The sequence below is a fragment of the Lactuca virosa genome, chromosome 3 (genome assembly GCF_052849685.1).
Source record: "Lactuca virosa cultivar CGN04683 chromosome 3, Lactuca_virosa_CGN04683_v6, whole genome shotgun sequence".
NCBI classification, from domain to species: domain Eukaryota; kingdom Viridiplantae; phylum Streptophyta; class Magnoliopsida; order Asterales; family Asteraceae; genus Lactuca; species Lactuca virosa.
The window spans coordinates 234,995,684-235,008,211 of NC_136428.1; the positions used below are offsets into that span (position 1 = coordinate 234,995,684).

The following is a 12,528-nucleotide window of genomic DNA, read 5'->3' on the forward strand; positions in this document are numbered from 1 at the left end:
TGTATTTCACGCTAATTTTCTTGGGATGGTTTTTATGAACAATGTTTTATGTGAATTTCTAAATGAAAATTTTGGTTTGAAAATTTGGATGTTACAATTTCAAATTAAAGTCTTCTTGATGGCAGCATAGATGTTGTTTCCCTAAAATTGTCATACAAACAAATGATGGATAAAACTATACAAATGCAAACAAAAGTGAGATAACTTAGCTTGACAGGGTGATACCTTCTTATCCATTAAAACAATATCAATATTGGTCTGTTCAAATGACTTTAAGTAAACATGTTGCTTACATAAACGAACAATCTGACCCTTGAACTTCCATTTGATGGCATCAATATTGATGTCATTACTTAAATGATAGTGTGCACATGTCTCAAGCACTACCACAGTTCCAACAGATATATATACAACACCAATTATATCTACAATTGATAGACCGCATGTCTCATTTATATAGACAAAAAACATGTTATATACTAAATTAATAAGGACACGGTTGAATAGCTCAACTGGTTACAATGCAGTGTGAACAACCAAAAACGATCACCAAAAGATCACAAAATTTCATTAAACGTCCAAATACAACACGTAACCACAACTAACCGAAGAGTCGCCATAATCGAACATCATGTCGGAAAACAAAGGCGCTCCAAATGCTATTATTTCCAAATAAAGCTCCATTAGGCACGCTAGGTGGTCCACAAACACGCTTCTGGTGATAAATCAACAAAATCCTCTAAAATTTTATAGATAGAGATTATTTATTATTATTATTATTATAAACAAACAAACAAATGTCTTTTTTCCAAAAGAAAATAAGAAATGGACGTAGCATGTGCATTTCACATCCAAACACCCCTCCCGGTATATTTACTTGCGGTGAAAGAAAGAAAGTGGCAACAAAGCCACCGGTGGTAAGGTTCGTCGTCACTGTAAACCCTAATTATCGTAAGTTTCAATTCCTCTTTCACTAGTCATAAATCGATCATGTGGTATCACATTATTGATTGCATCTGTATTTCATAAATCTTGTTTCGATTAGGGTTTTGGGTTACTAAAGAAAAAAGAATTACTAGCGTTAAATACCCACTTGTTTAATCCGTGTGTGTAATGAATTTCCCTTCAAAATTTCTTTGTTCTGCTTCTCTTGAATCGATACATGAGTGTTGCGTGGAGATCCTTGATATGAGTTCTGCATTGTTCTATATTTCAGTATCGACTCTAGGGTTTAATAAAAGAGCATCCTTGATATGATTTAGTTGCAGAAATGATAGGGTTTTTTTATTGCTTCTGTTCCATGCTCTTCAAGGAAGATGTAGAGGCTTAAAATCGTTATTTAGTCCATGAAGATGCTTTCCTTTTTCCGTGTGTACGATTTGATATTGATTTCATATTCCTCCATCGTTATCAGGTCCCTCTCAAAATGGCTTATCTTAGTAGAATTGGCAATCTGCTTAAACAATCAAGAAGCAAGCATGTCAGTATGGGATTATCTTCTTCAAATTCACTACTTTTCCAGTCAATCGGAAACATGTCATCTGCTAAACTCTTCGTAGGAGGTGTATCATCATGTTCTTTTTTCATGTCATATATACATGTCTCCCAAAACAATGTCCCAAATAACAAATTTGTATAATATCCTATGCAGGTCTTGCTTATTGTAACATCCCAAAATACATGACTAAAAATTTCGTTTTAAAAACATTACTTAAACCACAATTGTCAATTCATAACATAAATCATAACATAAAATCATAATGTGAATTCAAACATAATCTTCTTATCAAAGTAAAACATCCCAGGCTGACTAGTTATGGTGTGTGCCATGCGATCATCCCGAGCTCTACTCTCCGCTACCGGAAATACTTGAAACCAAAACTGAAAACTGTAAGCACAAAGCTTAGTGAGCTCCGCCAAACTACCACATACCATACAATAACATATAAAGCACATATTGGGCCTTGCCCACTGCATCGAACCGAAATACGGACTAACTGGGGCCTTGCCCCCTGCATCGGACCGAAGTCCGGACTAACTGGGGCCTTGCCCCCTGCACCGGACCGAAGTCCGGACTAACTGGGGCCTTGCCTCCTGCATCGTACCGAAGTCCAGACTAACTGGGGCCTTGCCCCCTGCATCGGACCGAAGTCCGGACTAACTGGGGCCTTGCCCCCTGCATCGGACCGAAGTCCGGACTAACTGAACATAGCATAGCATAATCATAACTACTAGCATAAACACATGTACTGCATACTGCATCGGACCGAAGTCCGGAACACATAACACAAAAACATGCTTGAATCACAAAGACATGAAGCACACTGAACTACTGCATCGGACCGAAGTCCGGAACTACTGCTAACTAAACGGGCCGGCATTGTGGCCGTAGACCCGTTCCTACTGGAAGGAAAACTCACTTGTACTGCTGAACTCTGCTGATAATCCTCTGGCTGCTAATCGACTATTCTCCGAAGCGCTGCTCTCCTAGCTCACCGAGCTACCAACACCAAATAATAGAACTTAGCCTAAATTGTCCTCCAGAGGTCAACTAAGTCAACTCTGGTCAAGGTCCTGGTCAAAGTCAACCTTCCAGTTGACTCGACTCGCCGAGTTGTTCTACCAACTCGCCGAGTCCATGCTCTTCAAATCCCAAACAACCTCGACTCCACTCGTCGAGTCTAGCGAGAACTCGACGAGTTTTCCTTCATCTAACGCTTCGGGACTATCTTCAACCGACTTGCCGAGTTGTTCTACAACTCGCCGAGTCCATCTTCATCGGCTAAGAAGATTGCCTTGGACTCGCCGAGTTCCTCCTTGAACTCGTCGAGTACCATGATATTCATGTCCATCACAGACACAGACTGGTTGGATCCTTTACTAACTCCACTCACTGATCTGTATCATAAACAGAAGGGTTTGGGTTTGCGACCCGACTCGCCGAGTCCAAGACTGACTCGCCGAGTCCATCTTGAGACAACTCTATTCTGTCGATTTCAGTCTATTCCAACACTCCTAACTCATAGATCTGGACTCCTTATGCTAGCATTGCACGTAAAGTTGCTAACTTTATGTGCATGCAAGGTGCTATGAGGCTAGAACACCAAATCCAAGGTAATAAGAAGTTCAAGGTCAAGACATGGAGCCTTAGCTAGATAAAGCCAACAACTTTGAGCTTCTAGAGCTCAAAAGTGTCCAGATCTAATGTCCAATCCATCCTCCAAGGATTATCACCCGGATTCCACTTGGGAATGGTCCAAAAGTAACAAAAGATAAGCTAGAAAAGGGATCTAGATGATTAACAGCCAAGGTATAAGCTTTATACCTTCAAATGATCTGGAATGTCACCCAAACTCTGGATCTATACTCCTTTCCTTGCTCCCTTTCTTCTACAATCTTCAAGATGCACACCAAGAGCCTTAATCTTCTCACACAAACTCAAGAATGAAGTTGGGAGGCTAGGATTTCGTCTCTGGACAATGGAGGCTATAAATGAAACCCTAGAAATGAGAATGAGATGCTTAAATAGGGTGCCAAGTCCCGAAATTAGGGTTTCTCAACCCAGACCAGACTCGTCGAGTCAGTCTCCCCGACTCGCCGAGTCGGTCACTTAATCCGCGACACGGGTCACGCTCCGACTCGTCGAGTTCCTCCTTGGACTCGACGAGTTGACTCCTTTGACTAAGGGCTTTTCTTTCCTTTCTTGGTCCTTCGGATTCTGGGTGTTACACTTATGCAACTGATGAAAGGGGATTAAAAGAAGCTTTTCAGCAATATGGAGACGTGATAGATGGTATAAATATCTATGAAGATCAGAGAATTTGAACTCTATAAATAGAGTTCACTTATATCATTAGATTTGGACTTATTTTAACTGTTTTGATTTTTGCAGTTAAAGTCATCACAGATCGTGATTCTGGTAGGTCTCTTGGGTTTGGATTTGTTAGTTATACATCTGCTTATGCAGCTAACTCTGCTCTTCAGGACATGGATGGAACGGTATTATATATCTTTAAGTTTTATAAAATTTGGGTACTTGAAAGTTTTGATTTTTTTGGTGTTCTTTTTGTATGATAATTATGAAACCCAACTGTACTAATTGTCATTCTCTCATGGTTTGGTTAAAAAAAACACAACTTTGTATTTCAATTTTGGTCATTGTACGTTTCATGACGCTTTTAGTCTCCGTACCATGTACAACGACTATTTTGCCCTTCATCTGAGTTTTTTACAAGTTTATATAAAACCATGATATATGAACAAAAATAATCATTTTATGTAAAACTACAAGCTAACTTATTCTCAAACCTAAGATAAGGGGCAATGTAGACATTTTATATGGGGAAAATATCGGGTATAGACATTATTTGGGGTTGAATTTCAAAATATAGACACAAAAATTTGAATTTCCGGATATAGACATGGATTCCGCGAAGGTAGCTCCGCGGAATCCATTGTAGCTCCGCGGAATGGCAAAATCGTAAATAAATGAGGAAATTTAAGAAAAAAAACAAAAACAAAAAACTCAAGATCCATTCCGCGGATCTACAGTGGATTTCGCAGAGCTCCGCAGAGATAGCTCCAAGGAATGGATCTTCAGAAAGAAAAAAAAAATTCACCTCCAATGATTCTTTTATGTAAAGATCTCCAATTAAAAGACCAATTTTTTTCCAACTCACATTCATTCCAAACATTGTCAAGAAAATTCATACTATCATAATCCTTTCTTGAAAATAATTAGCCGGGGAATGAATATAAACCCCGAAGAATCGATTTGAAAAAAAAAATCTGAAGATTCATTCCTCAGAGCTACCTCCGCGGAATGAGTTCATTCCTCGGAGGTAGCTCCGCGGAATGGATCTTGAGTTTTTTTTTTAATTCCCTCATTTAATTACGATTTTGCCATTTCGCGGAGCTACAATGGATTCCGCGGAGCTACAATGGATTCCGCGGAGCTCCGTGGAGCTAACTCCGCGGAATTCATGTCTATACCCGGAAATTCAATTTTTTGTGTCTATATTTTGAAATTCAACCCCAAATAATGTCTATACCCGATATTTTCCCTTTTATATGGGACAGGGACGAAAAACCTTATGAAACCCTGCAATAGGGACCAATGTTGAAAAAAACTTATCTTTTGGACCCAACCAAAATAAAGTGCAAGCCACGAGGACTGAAATTTTAATTTAGTTTAAAGACTTTCTTGTTGGCAATGAGTTTCAGGAACTCGATGGTCGAAGGATTAGAGTGAGTGTCGCCCTAGAGTGGCCTCGTCCATCATTTTATGGCGGTTATGGCGGCCCTGGTGGCAATGGTTATGGAGCAAGTGGTGGTGGCACATATGGAGGAGCGGGTGCTATGCAGTCTATCGTGGCGCTATAGCGATGCTATAGTGGTGTTATAGTGGCGGTTAGCGGAGGTAAAGAACCGTGGTTTTCAAAATAATGCTTTGGAATAGCGGTGGTGCTATTAGCGCCACGATTTACTGCTATTTATCACAATTATGGTCACTGCTATAGCGACACTATAATTGTTATTCGAATAAATTCCATTTTTGGGCTATTATAAAGAAAATGTTTTTTGTGCCATTCCAATGAATAAAATTGTTTTTTCTTAGCCCAAACCAAAACTTTTTTTTTGTCATTCCATTGAACAAAATTGTGATTTTTGTAACTGTGATGGCTTCCATTGAAACCATGTATGTGTTATCTTGCTAATTGTGTGAAAACTTGAAGTACTACAATAACTCTCAAAATGTTTAATCATTTTATTTGATAGCTGTGATTGTGTTGAATTATGGTAAAATGTTAAGTATTGCTTATTTTTTCTTTTTGATTGTGTTAAAGTATGATTAACTGTGACATTGGTAACCATTGGTAACCGACATGTGAAGTATGATTAACTAATTATGATATGTGAAGTATGATTTACTGATTAACTGATTAACTGGATTTGGTTGATCTTTGGAATATATAAATTCTACAAAATATAAATTATACATAGTATAAAAAAACGCTATACCACCGTCATACGGCCGCGAGAACTGCGATCTCAAATAGCGGCCGGTGACCGCTATTATATTTTTGACCGCGATAATTACATAGAGCGGGTCGTTATAGTGGTGGCAACAGTAATATAGGTGGGTATGGCGGTAGGAATCAAAATGTTTGTGGCATGAATGATCTTTTTAGTGGGGTTTTAGGTGGCAGAGGTGGTGATGTCGGAGTGTCACTTGGCTGCAATGAAGGTGGTGGTGATGGGAATGTGAACCATGTTGGTGAGGATGATGCAGAAGAGAATGATGATGATTATGCCAATATTTCTAACAAGTGAAGATGTGAATATGATTCTACTAGTGGCTAGATTCCTTTGGACTATTATACCCCTGTGGTGAATAAAGATGGTGACAAGAGTTGATGTTTTTTTCCGTTTAGAATAGAAAATTGAAAGTGTTATTTTTTGATTATTCACGAAGTAAATATAAGAACATGGATTTCCGCAATAATCGAAATAATATTCATTGTATATTAGAACAATTTCCGCATTATGTAAGAAAAGTATTTAGGCCTTCTTTGATTTACCTCTTACTGGTCCGGTAAGAGGTTATCTCTTACTCGGTCTAGTAAAGGCGTTTGATTACAAGACTTTTAACCTCTTACCAAGTCATTATGCCTCTTACCCGGTCATTTCAAAATTATAGCCGACAGAGTCATTAATTTGGTATACTCATTTCTAACTATACGTTGCTACGTACAAACACGATTATATCAGTTTTTCATCTGGCGTTCAAAGGAGAAGCACATAGCGTCGATTGATGCATAGTCATCTCTACCCTTCGCCAGTCGATCACCACTGTCGGTCGATCACCACCTCTAGTCGGCCTCCACCCATTGCATCATAAGAAGACGGTAAGTCTGCAACTGTTTTTTCTTGTTGTTTTTTGAATAGGATGAAACGAAACCATGGTATCTGTTTCTTGAAATCAAATGCTATTTGTTTCTAGAAATCAGATAAGATGTGGTCGAGCGGTATGAATGATATGAATTGTTGCTATGAATGATATGAAATCAAAACTTCAACGGTTGTCATTTGTGTTCTAGAGCATATTACATGCATATATGTTGAATTGTTGCTGAAATTACTTGTTATTTGCGATGTATGATCCAAAATCTGAACTATATTTGTTGTTATTTGTGTTCTAGAAATCAGATTACATGCATATATGTTCTAAGTATTGTTGAAATCAAAAATTTTATGTTTGAATTATAAACTTGTATGAGAAAATATGTTTTCTTGAACTTGTATGCTGAAGTTTTTTTTATAATTTTATCATTAAATTTACGTAGACATGTCCCAAGAGAGGCCTAGAATAGTTTGGAAGCAAGACGGTGTCGATAAAACTTTCTTGATGCATGTATATATGAAATTGCTAGTAATGATCGGGAAGGTAGTAGTTTGAAAGAAAATTCATGGAAGGTAGTACCGGAGAAACTAAAGAACGAAAACAATTTTATAGTCGATCAAAGGCAAATGAAGTACTGATACAACTATTTAAAATCAAAGTATGAAACTTTAGAACAAAACGGGAAATGTTTATAATCATGACTGAAGAAGAATGACAAGCGGAGATGAAAGTATTAATATTTTTAATAGTAAAAATATAAATTTGATTATTTTTCTTAGAGTAAAAAACACGAATGGTCCCTTTGGTTTGGGGTAATTTGTATGTTTGGTCCCTATCTTATTTTTTTAACTTGGACCATCCCTATAGTTTAATTTTGTTACGTCGTTGGTCCCTAGCCGACTTAAAATGACCAATATACTCTTATCTATTATTTTAATTGTTTTTCTTTTTATCAACTTAATAAATAAAATTATAAAAGAAAATTTTAAAACAAATGTGGGCCCCTACTCTTTCTCTAATATCATTGTAGTGAAGAATGAAAAAGAAAACCTAAATCACCGCACCAACATCAGCTCCGTTTCCTCTTTCTCTCTCTCTCACTCTCTCTCTCTCTCTCTCTCTCTCTCTCTCTCTCTTCGGTGCACCTCCCCAATTCTACTGAAATCACGGCTACTGACGACCAAAACCTTCACACTGTTGTTCGACGATTGCGTTCAGGGGAAAGACGTTGCCCACTCATCCTTTCGATCATTTTCCCTCTTTTAGCCTAAACCAGCGAACCATCTAACCATCATTTGTCTCTTTTCTCCTCTCAACCGACAACACCCACAACCCACCTCAAGTACATGGCACCGACAACACCTTCATCTTCACTTTCGATGAAATTTCGGCGTGTAAAATTTGAAGACGGACACCTCCAACGATACCGTCTCCACAATCTGGCTCAAAATCTCCTATTAAAATTGGAACTAAAGTCGACCCCACACATTCGATTTCTTTTTTAATAAAACCAAAACTGAAGTCGGACCTCACGAACGCAACAAGGGTTGGAATACTTGGAAATCGTTTTTTTATTTTGGAATCATTTTTGTATTTTGGAATCGTTTTTATTTTTATGGATTTGAAATCAAATGATTTTTGTTTTCCAAATCTGATTCATCTTGTAGTGTTGATGGTGTTGTGTTGAATATATCGATGGTGTTGGGTTTTTTTAATCGTCGGAGTTAATGTGACAAAAACAGAGGAGGGTGAAGGAATGGGAATGGTGATTGGTTATATAGGTTATAAAAAACATGTGAGTGCGGAAAATCACTTAACATTTAAGGGCACATGAAACTTATAAGGATCTATGTCATAACATTTTGAAGGCAACATACAATGAATAACAAAACTAACATGAACCCTACTATAATCGAAAATGCAAGGTTTATGGTTACATACCTTTGAATTGTTATAGTAAACAATTGCTTCAATCCCTTCCTTTATAGATCTTGGAAAGCAAGCACCAAAAGTATGATGTCTCTAATGGGTCACACCCAAACCTTAGAACTTGGAAAGCATACGGAGTGAGTACGCCAGTAAACCCCCTAAATAAACATTATGATTTTGGTCATTTTGCAAATAAATAACATTTTAATATTTATACAATATTTTGCCTCCCATATCACCATGTTGAAATTATTTTTGTTAAATGTACTCTCGAATTCCCTCAATGAGTGTTGTTATTAGTAAATTGCATTCATGAACAGATAATTTTTGGATGAATTATGGAATATCAATGTTGAGTACATTCAACGAATATGAGGTAAATAGTGTCTTGCCCATTTTGCATGACCGATGTTGTCAAGCAACTCAAATGCGGCCAAGGGGGTAGCCAACAAAATGTTTCTTCAAAATCAGACATAGTATATGATTTGCATGTATGCCAAAGCAAATGTTCAAATGTTCTATTTCAAACAAATCTTGAGCATGTTTCCAATGTCATACTCTTACAACAATACTCATAATAAGAATCACGAAATACATGGCCTAGGGAAGAAGTTATCACATCGTCCATATTGGTTATGAACGATACTTCCCAACATCCCTGGGAGCTTTCTTCAACCTCATTAGAAACAAGATACAAGAGTCGACAATATTTATCACGCCTACACAAAATGATATAAGCAGGGTTTGGTTGTTTTCTTCCATAGTAACTGTTATGACATTGTTTGTAGGTATTCCCATATTAGAGGGACATTACCTATAAATATGACAAGCAACACGCAACCTATGAATGTATGAAATTGATTTTTTTTATGGCAAAATAAAACAATTAGTTGTAAAAACATTCAAAAATATAAATAAACAATTAAAATTTGGAACAAAATTATTTTACCACATCTAATAGCCACAAAACAAAGTTGGAAATGATCACTAACATCAATTTTGATGTTGGTGTAACTATGGGGGTTTGTTCTCCCAAAGTTATTCATGTAAACAAGCAAGTTTGACGAACTTTCTTCGTAAACATTGTTTGAAAAACTTATCTTGAAGCAGTTATAAAACAACACAATTACAGATTTTGGTTCTAAAGTTGGAATACACATGTTATATAGTGAAGGAAAATCTAGCTTTTGTTTTCCAAGAATGTGTGTCCGGGGTACGATATGCAATCCAGACTGTCAGTCCTATATGTATAGTTACGACTAGGGTGATCCGAAATTGACCATGTCAGTCCAAAAATATACACACACGTGTTCCGAAATCGAATCTCACGGCCTACCTACCACGTCATTCCGAAATGAATAGTAGTTTTTCGGGATATCATATTCCAGAGAATATAGTTATTTTTCCAAATTTTAAAAACATTGGTTATTTTTATTAAAAATATCTTTTATAACAATTTCCCAAAAATAAATGTCTTCTTTCCAAAAGAAATGGACGTAGGATGTGCATTTCACGGGCAAACACCCCTCCCCGTATATTTACTTGCGGTGAAAGCACGAAAGTGGCAACAGAGCCACCGGTGGTAAGGTTCGTCGTCACTGTAAACCCTAATTATCGTAAGTTTTAATTCCTCTTTCATCAGTCATAAATCGATTATGTGGTCTCACATTATTGATTCCATCTGTATTTCATAAATCTTGTTTCGATTAGGGTTTTGGGTCAATAAAGAAAAAAAAATAATACTAGCGTTAAATCCCCTCTCGCTTAATCCGCGTGTGTAATGAATTTCACTTCAATATTTCTTTGTTCTGCTTCTCGTGAATCGATACGTGAGTGGAGTATCGACTCTAGGGTTTAATAAAAGAGCATCCGTGATGTGATTTAGTTGCAGAAATGATAGGGTTTCAGTCGTACTTTGTATTTATTGCTTCTGTTCTATGATCCAGCTCTTCAAGGAAGATGTAGAGGCTTAAAATCATTATTTATTCCAAATATGTTATTTTTTTTCCGATTGTACCATTTTGATATTGAGTTCATATTCCTCCATTGTTATCAGGTTCCTCTGAAAATGGCTTTTCTTAGTAGATTCGGCAATCTGCTTAAACAATCAGGAAGCAATCATGTCAATATGGGATTATCTTCTTCAAATTCGCCACTTTTCCAGTCAATCAGAAGCATGTCGTCTGCTTAACTCTTCGTAGGAAGTTTAATATCATGTTCTTTTTCATCTCATCTATACATGTTTCCCAAATCAGTGTCCAGAATAACAAATTCGTATAATATCCTATGCAGGTCTTGCTTATGCAACTGATGAAATGGGATTAAAAGAAGCTTTTCAGCAATATGGAGAAGTGATAGATGGTATAATTTCTAACATCTATCAAGATCAGAATTTGAATGCTATAAAACTATAAATTGATTTTACTGATATCATTAGGGTTTTGATTTTTGCAGCTAGAGTTATCACTGATCGTGATTCTGGTAGATCTCGAGGGTTTGGATTTGTTAGTTATACATCAGCTGATGCAGCTAATTCTGCTCTTCAGGATATGGATGGAAAGGTATTATGCATCTTTAAGTTTAATAAAATTTTGGTCCTTGTAGTTTCCATTTTTTAACTTTCGATCAAAAAAAGATTTTTCTTTTCAATTTTGGTCCCAATTTCATGGTTCTATTATGTTTTTGTCAAAAACTGAAACATTCAACAGTTTTGATTTTTTTTCGAGGTTTTATATTGATTTTGGATTAAACACAGTAAAAACTATAGGGACCAAATTTGGAAAAAAGGTTATTTTTTGGACATAGACCAAAAAAGTGCAAATTACAGGGACCAAATCTGTAACTTAGGCTGAAGATTTTTTTGTTGGCAATGAGTTTCAGGAACTTCATGGTAGAAGGATTAGAGTGAGTGTTGCCCAAGAGAGGCCCCGCCCATCATTTGGTGGCGGTTATGGCGGCCCTGGTGGCGGTGGATATGGAGCTGGTGGTGGTGGCGGATATGGAGGAGCGGGTGGTTATAGTGGTGGTGGATATGGTGGTGGGAATCAAAATGCTGGTGGCAGGAATGATCTTTTCAGTGGGGTTTTAGGTGGTGGTGGCGGTGATGCAGGAGTGTCACCTGGCGGCAATGAAGGTGGTGGTGATGAGAATCTGAACCATTTTGGTGAGGATGATGTAGAGGAGAATGATGATGATTATGCCAATACTTCTAATAAGTGAAGATGTGTATATGACTCTACTAGTGGTTAGAATCTGTTGGACTATTATACCCCTGTGGTGAATAAAGGCGGTGATTATGGCGGTAGTGGTGGTTTTCCGGTGGAGGAAATAGTACAGGGGATGTTTTTTGGTGACTTGTGTTGATGTTTTCATTGTTTTGATTGGAAAACTGAAGTGCTCTGTTTTTGTTCAATCAAGTGAATATAATAAGTTAATAACATGGATGTTGTCTGGATCCATTGTTAAAAGAAGATGGAAAAAAAGATAACCACTTTTTTAAAGTCTTTTGACAAATGTCTAACTATTGAATTTCGCAATGGATTCATTAGGGATAATCATAAGTTTACCACATGATTATTCAGAATTAGGTAATTAAATGATGAAGTGGCATCAAACTTCCCATTTATGATATCATAATATGTTAAAAATTATTCGTCGAAATTTTCGTGACAAAAAATGATCACAATCTCATCCAA

At 37.0% G+C, this 12,528-nt stretch overlaps 2 protein-coding genes across 3 annotated transcripts; both read left to right on the forward strand.

Moving 5' to 3' along the window:
- Positions 1-1,426: 1,426 nt before the first annotated feature.
- Positions 1,427-6,333, forward strand: LOC145164461 (glycine-rich RNA-binding protein 4, mitochondrial-like). Its single transcript, XM_079083176.1, has 5 exons — positions 1,427-1,569; positions 3,732-3,793; positions 3,893-3,999; positions 5,224-5,363; positions 6,105-6,333. The coding sequence occupies exons 1-5, from the start codon at positions 1,427-1,429 to the stop codon at positions 6,331-6,333; spliced, it is 681 nt and encodes a 226-aa protein (XP_078939302.1).
- Positions 6,334-10,321: 3,988 nt separating this feature from the next.
- LOC145167053 (glycine-rich RNA-binding protein 4, mitochondrial-like) lies at positions 10,322-12,270 on the forward strand. Of its 2 annotated transcripts, XM_079086137.1 has the most exons (5): positions 10,481-10,794; positions 10,890-11,007; positions 11,126-11,194; positions 11,288-11,394; positions 11,714-12,270. In XM_079086137.1, the coding sequence occupies exons 1-5, from the start codon at positions 10,771-10,773 to the stop codon at positions 12,050-12,052; spliced, it is 657 nt and encodes a 218-aa protein (XP_078942263.1). In that variant the 5' UTR covers positions 10,481-10,770; the 3' UTR covers positions 12,053-12,270. The 2 variants fall into 2 exon arrangements, with proteins under 2 accessions (XP_078942264.1, XP_078942263.1); XM_079086138.1 differs by lacking the exons at positions 10,481-10,794; positions 10,890-11,007 and adding an exon at positions 10,322-10,449.
- The last annotated feature ends 258 nt before the right edge of the window (positions 12,271-12,528 follow it).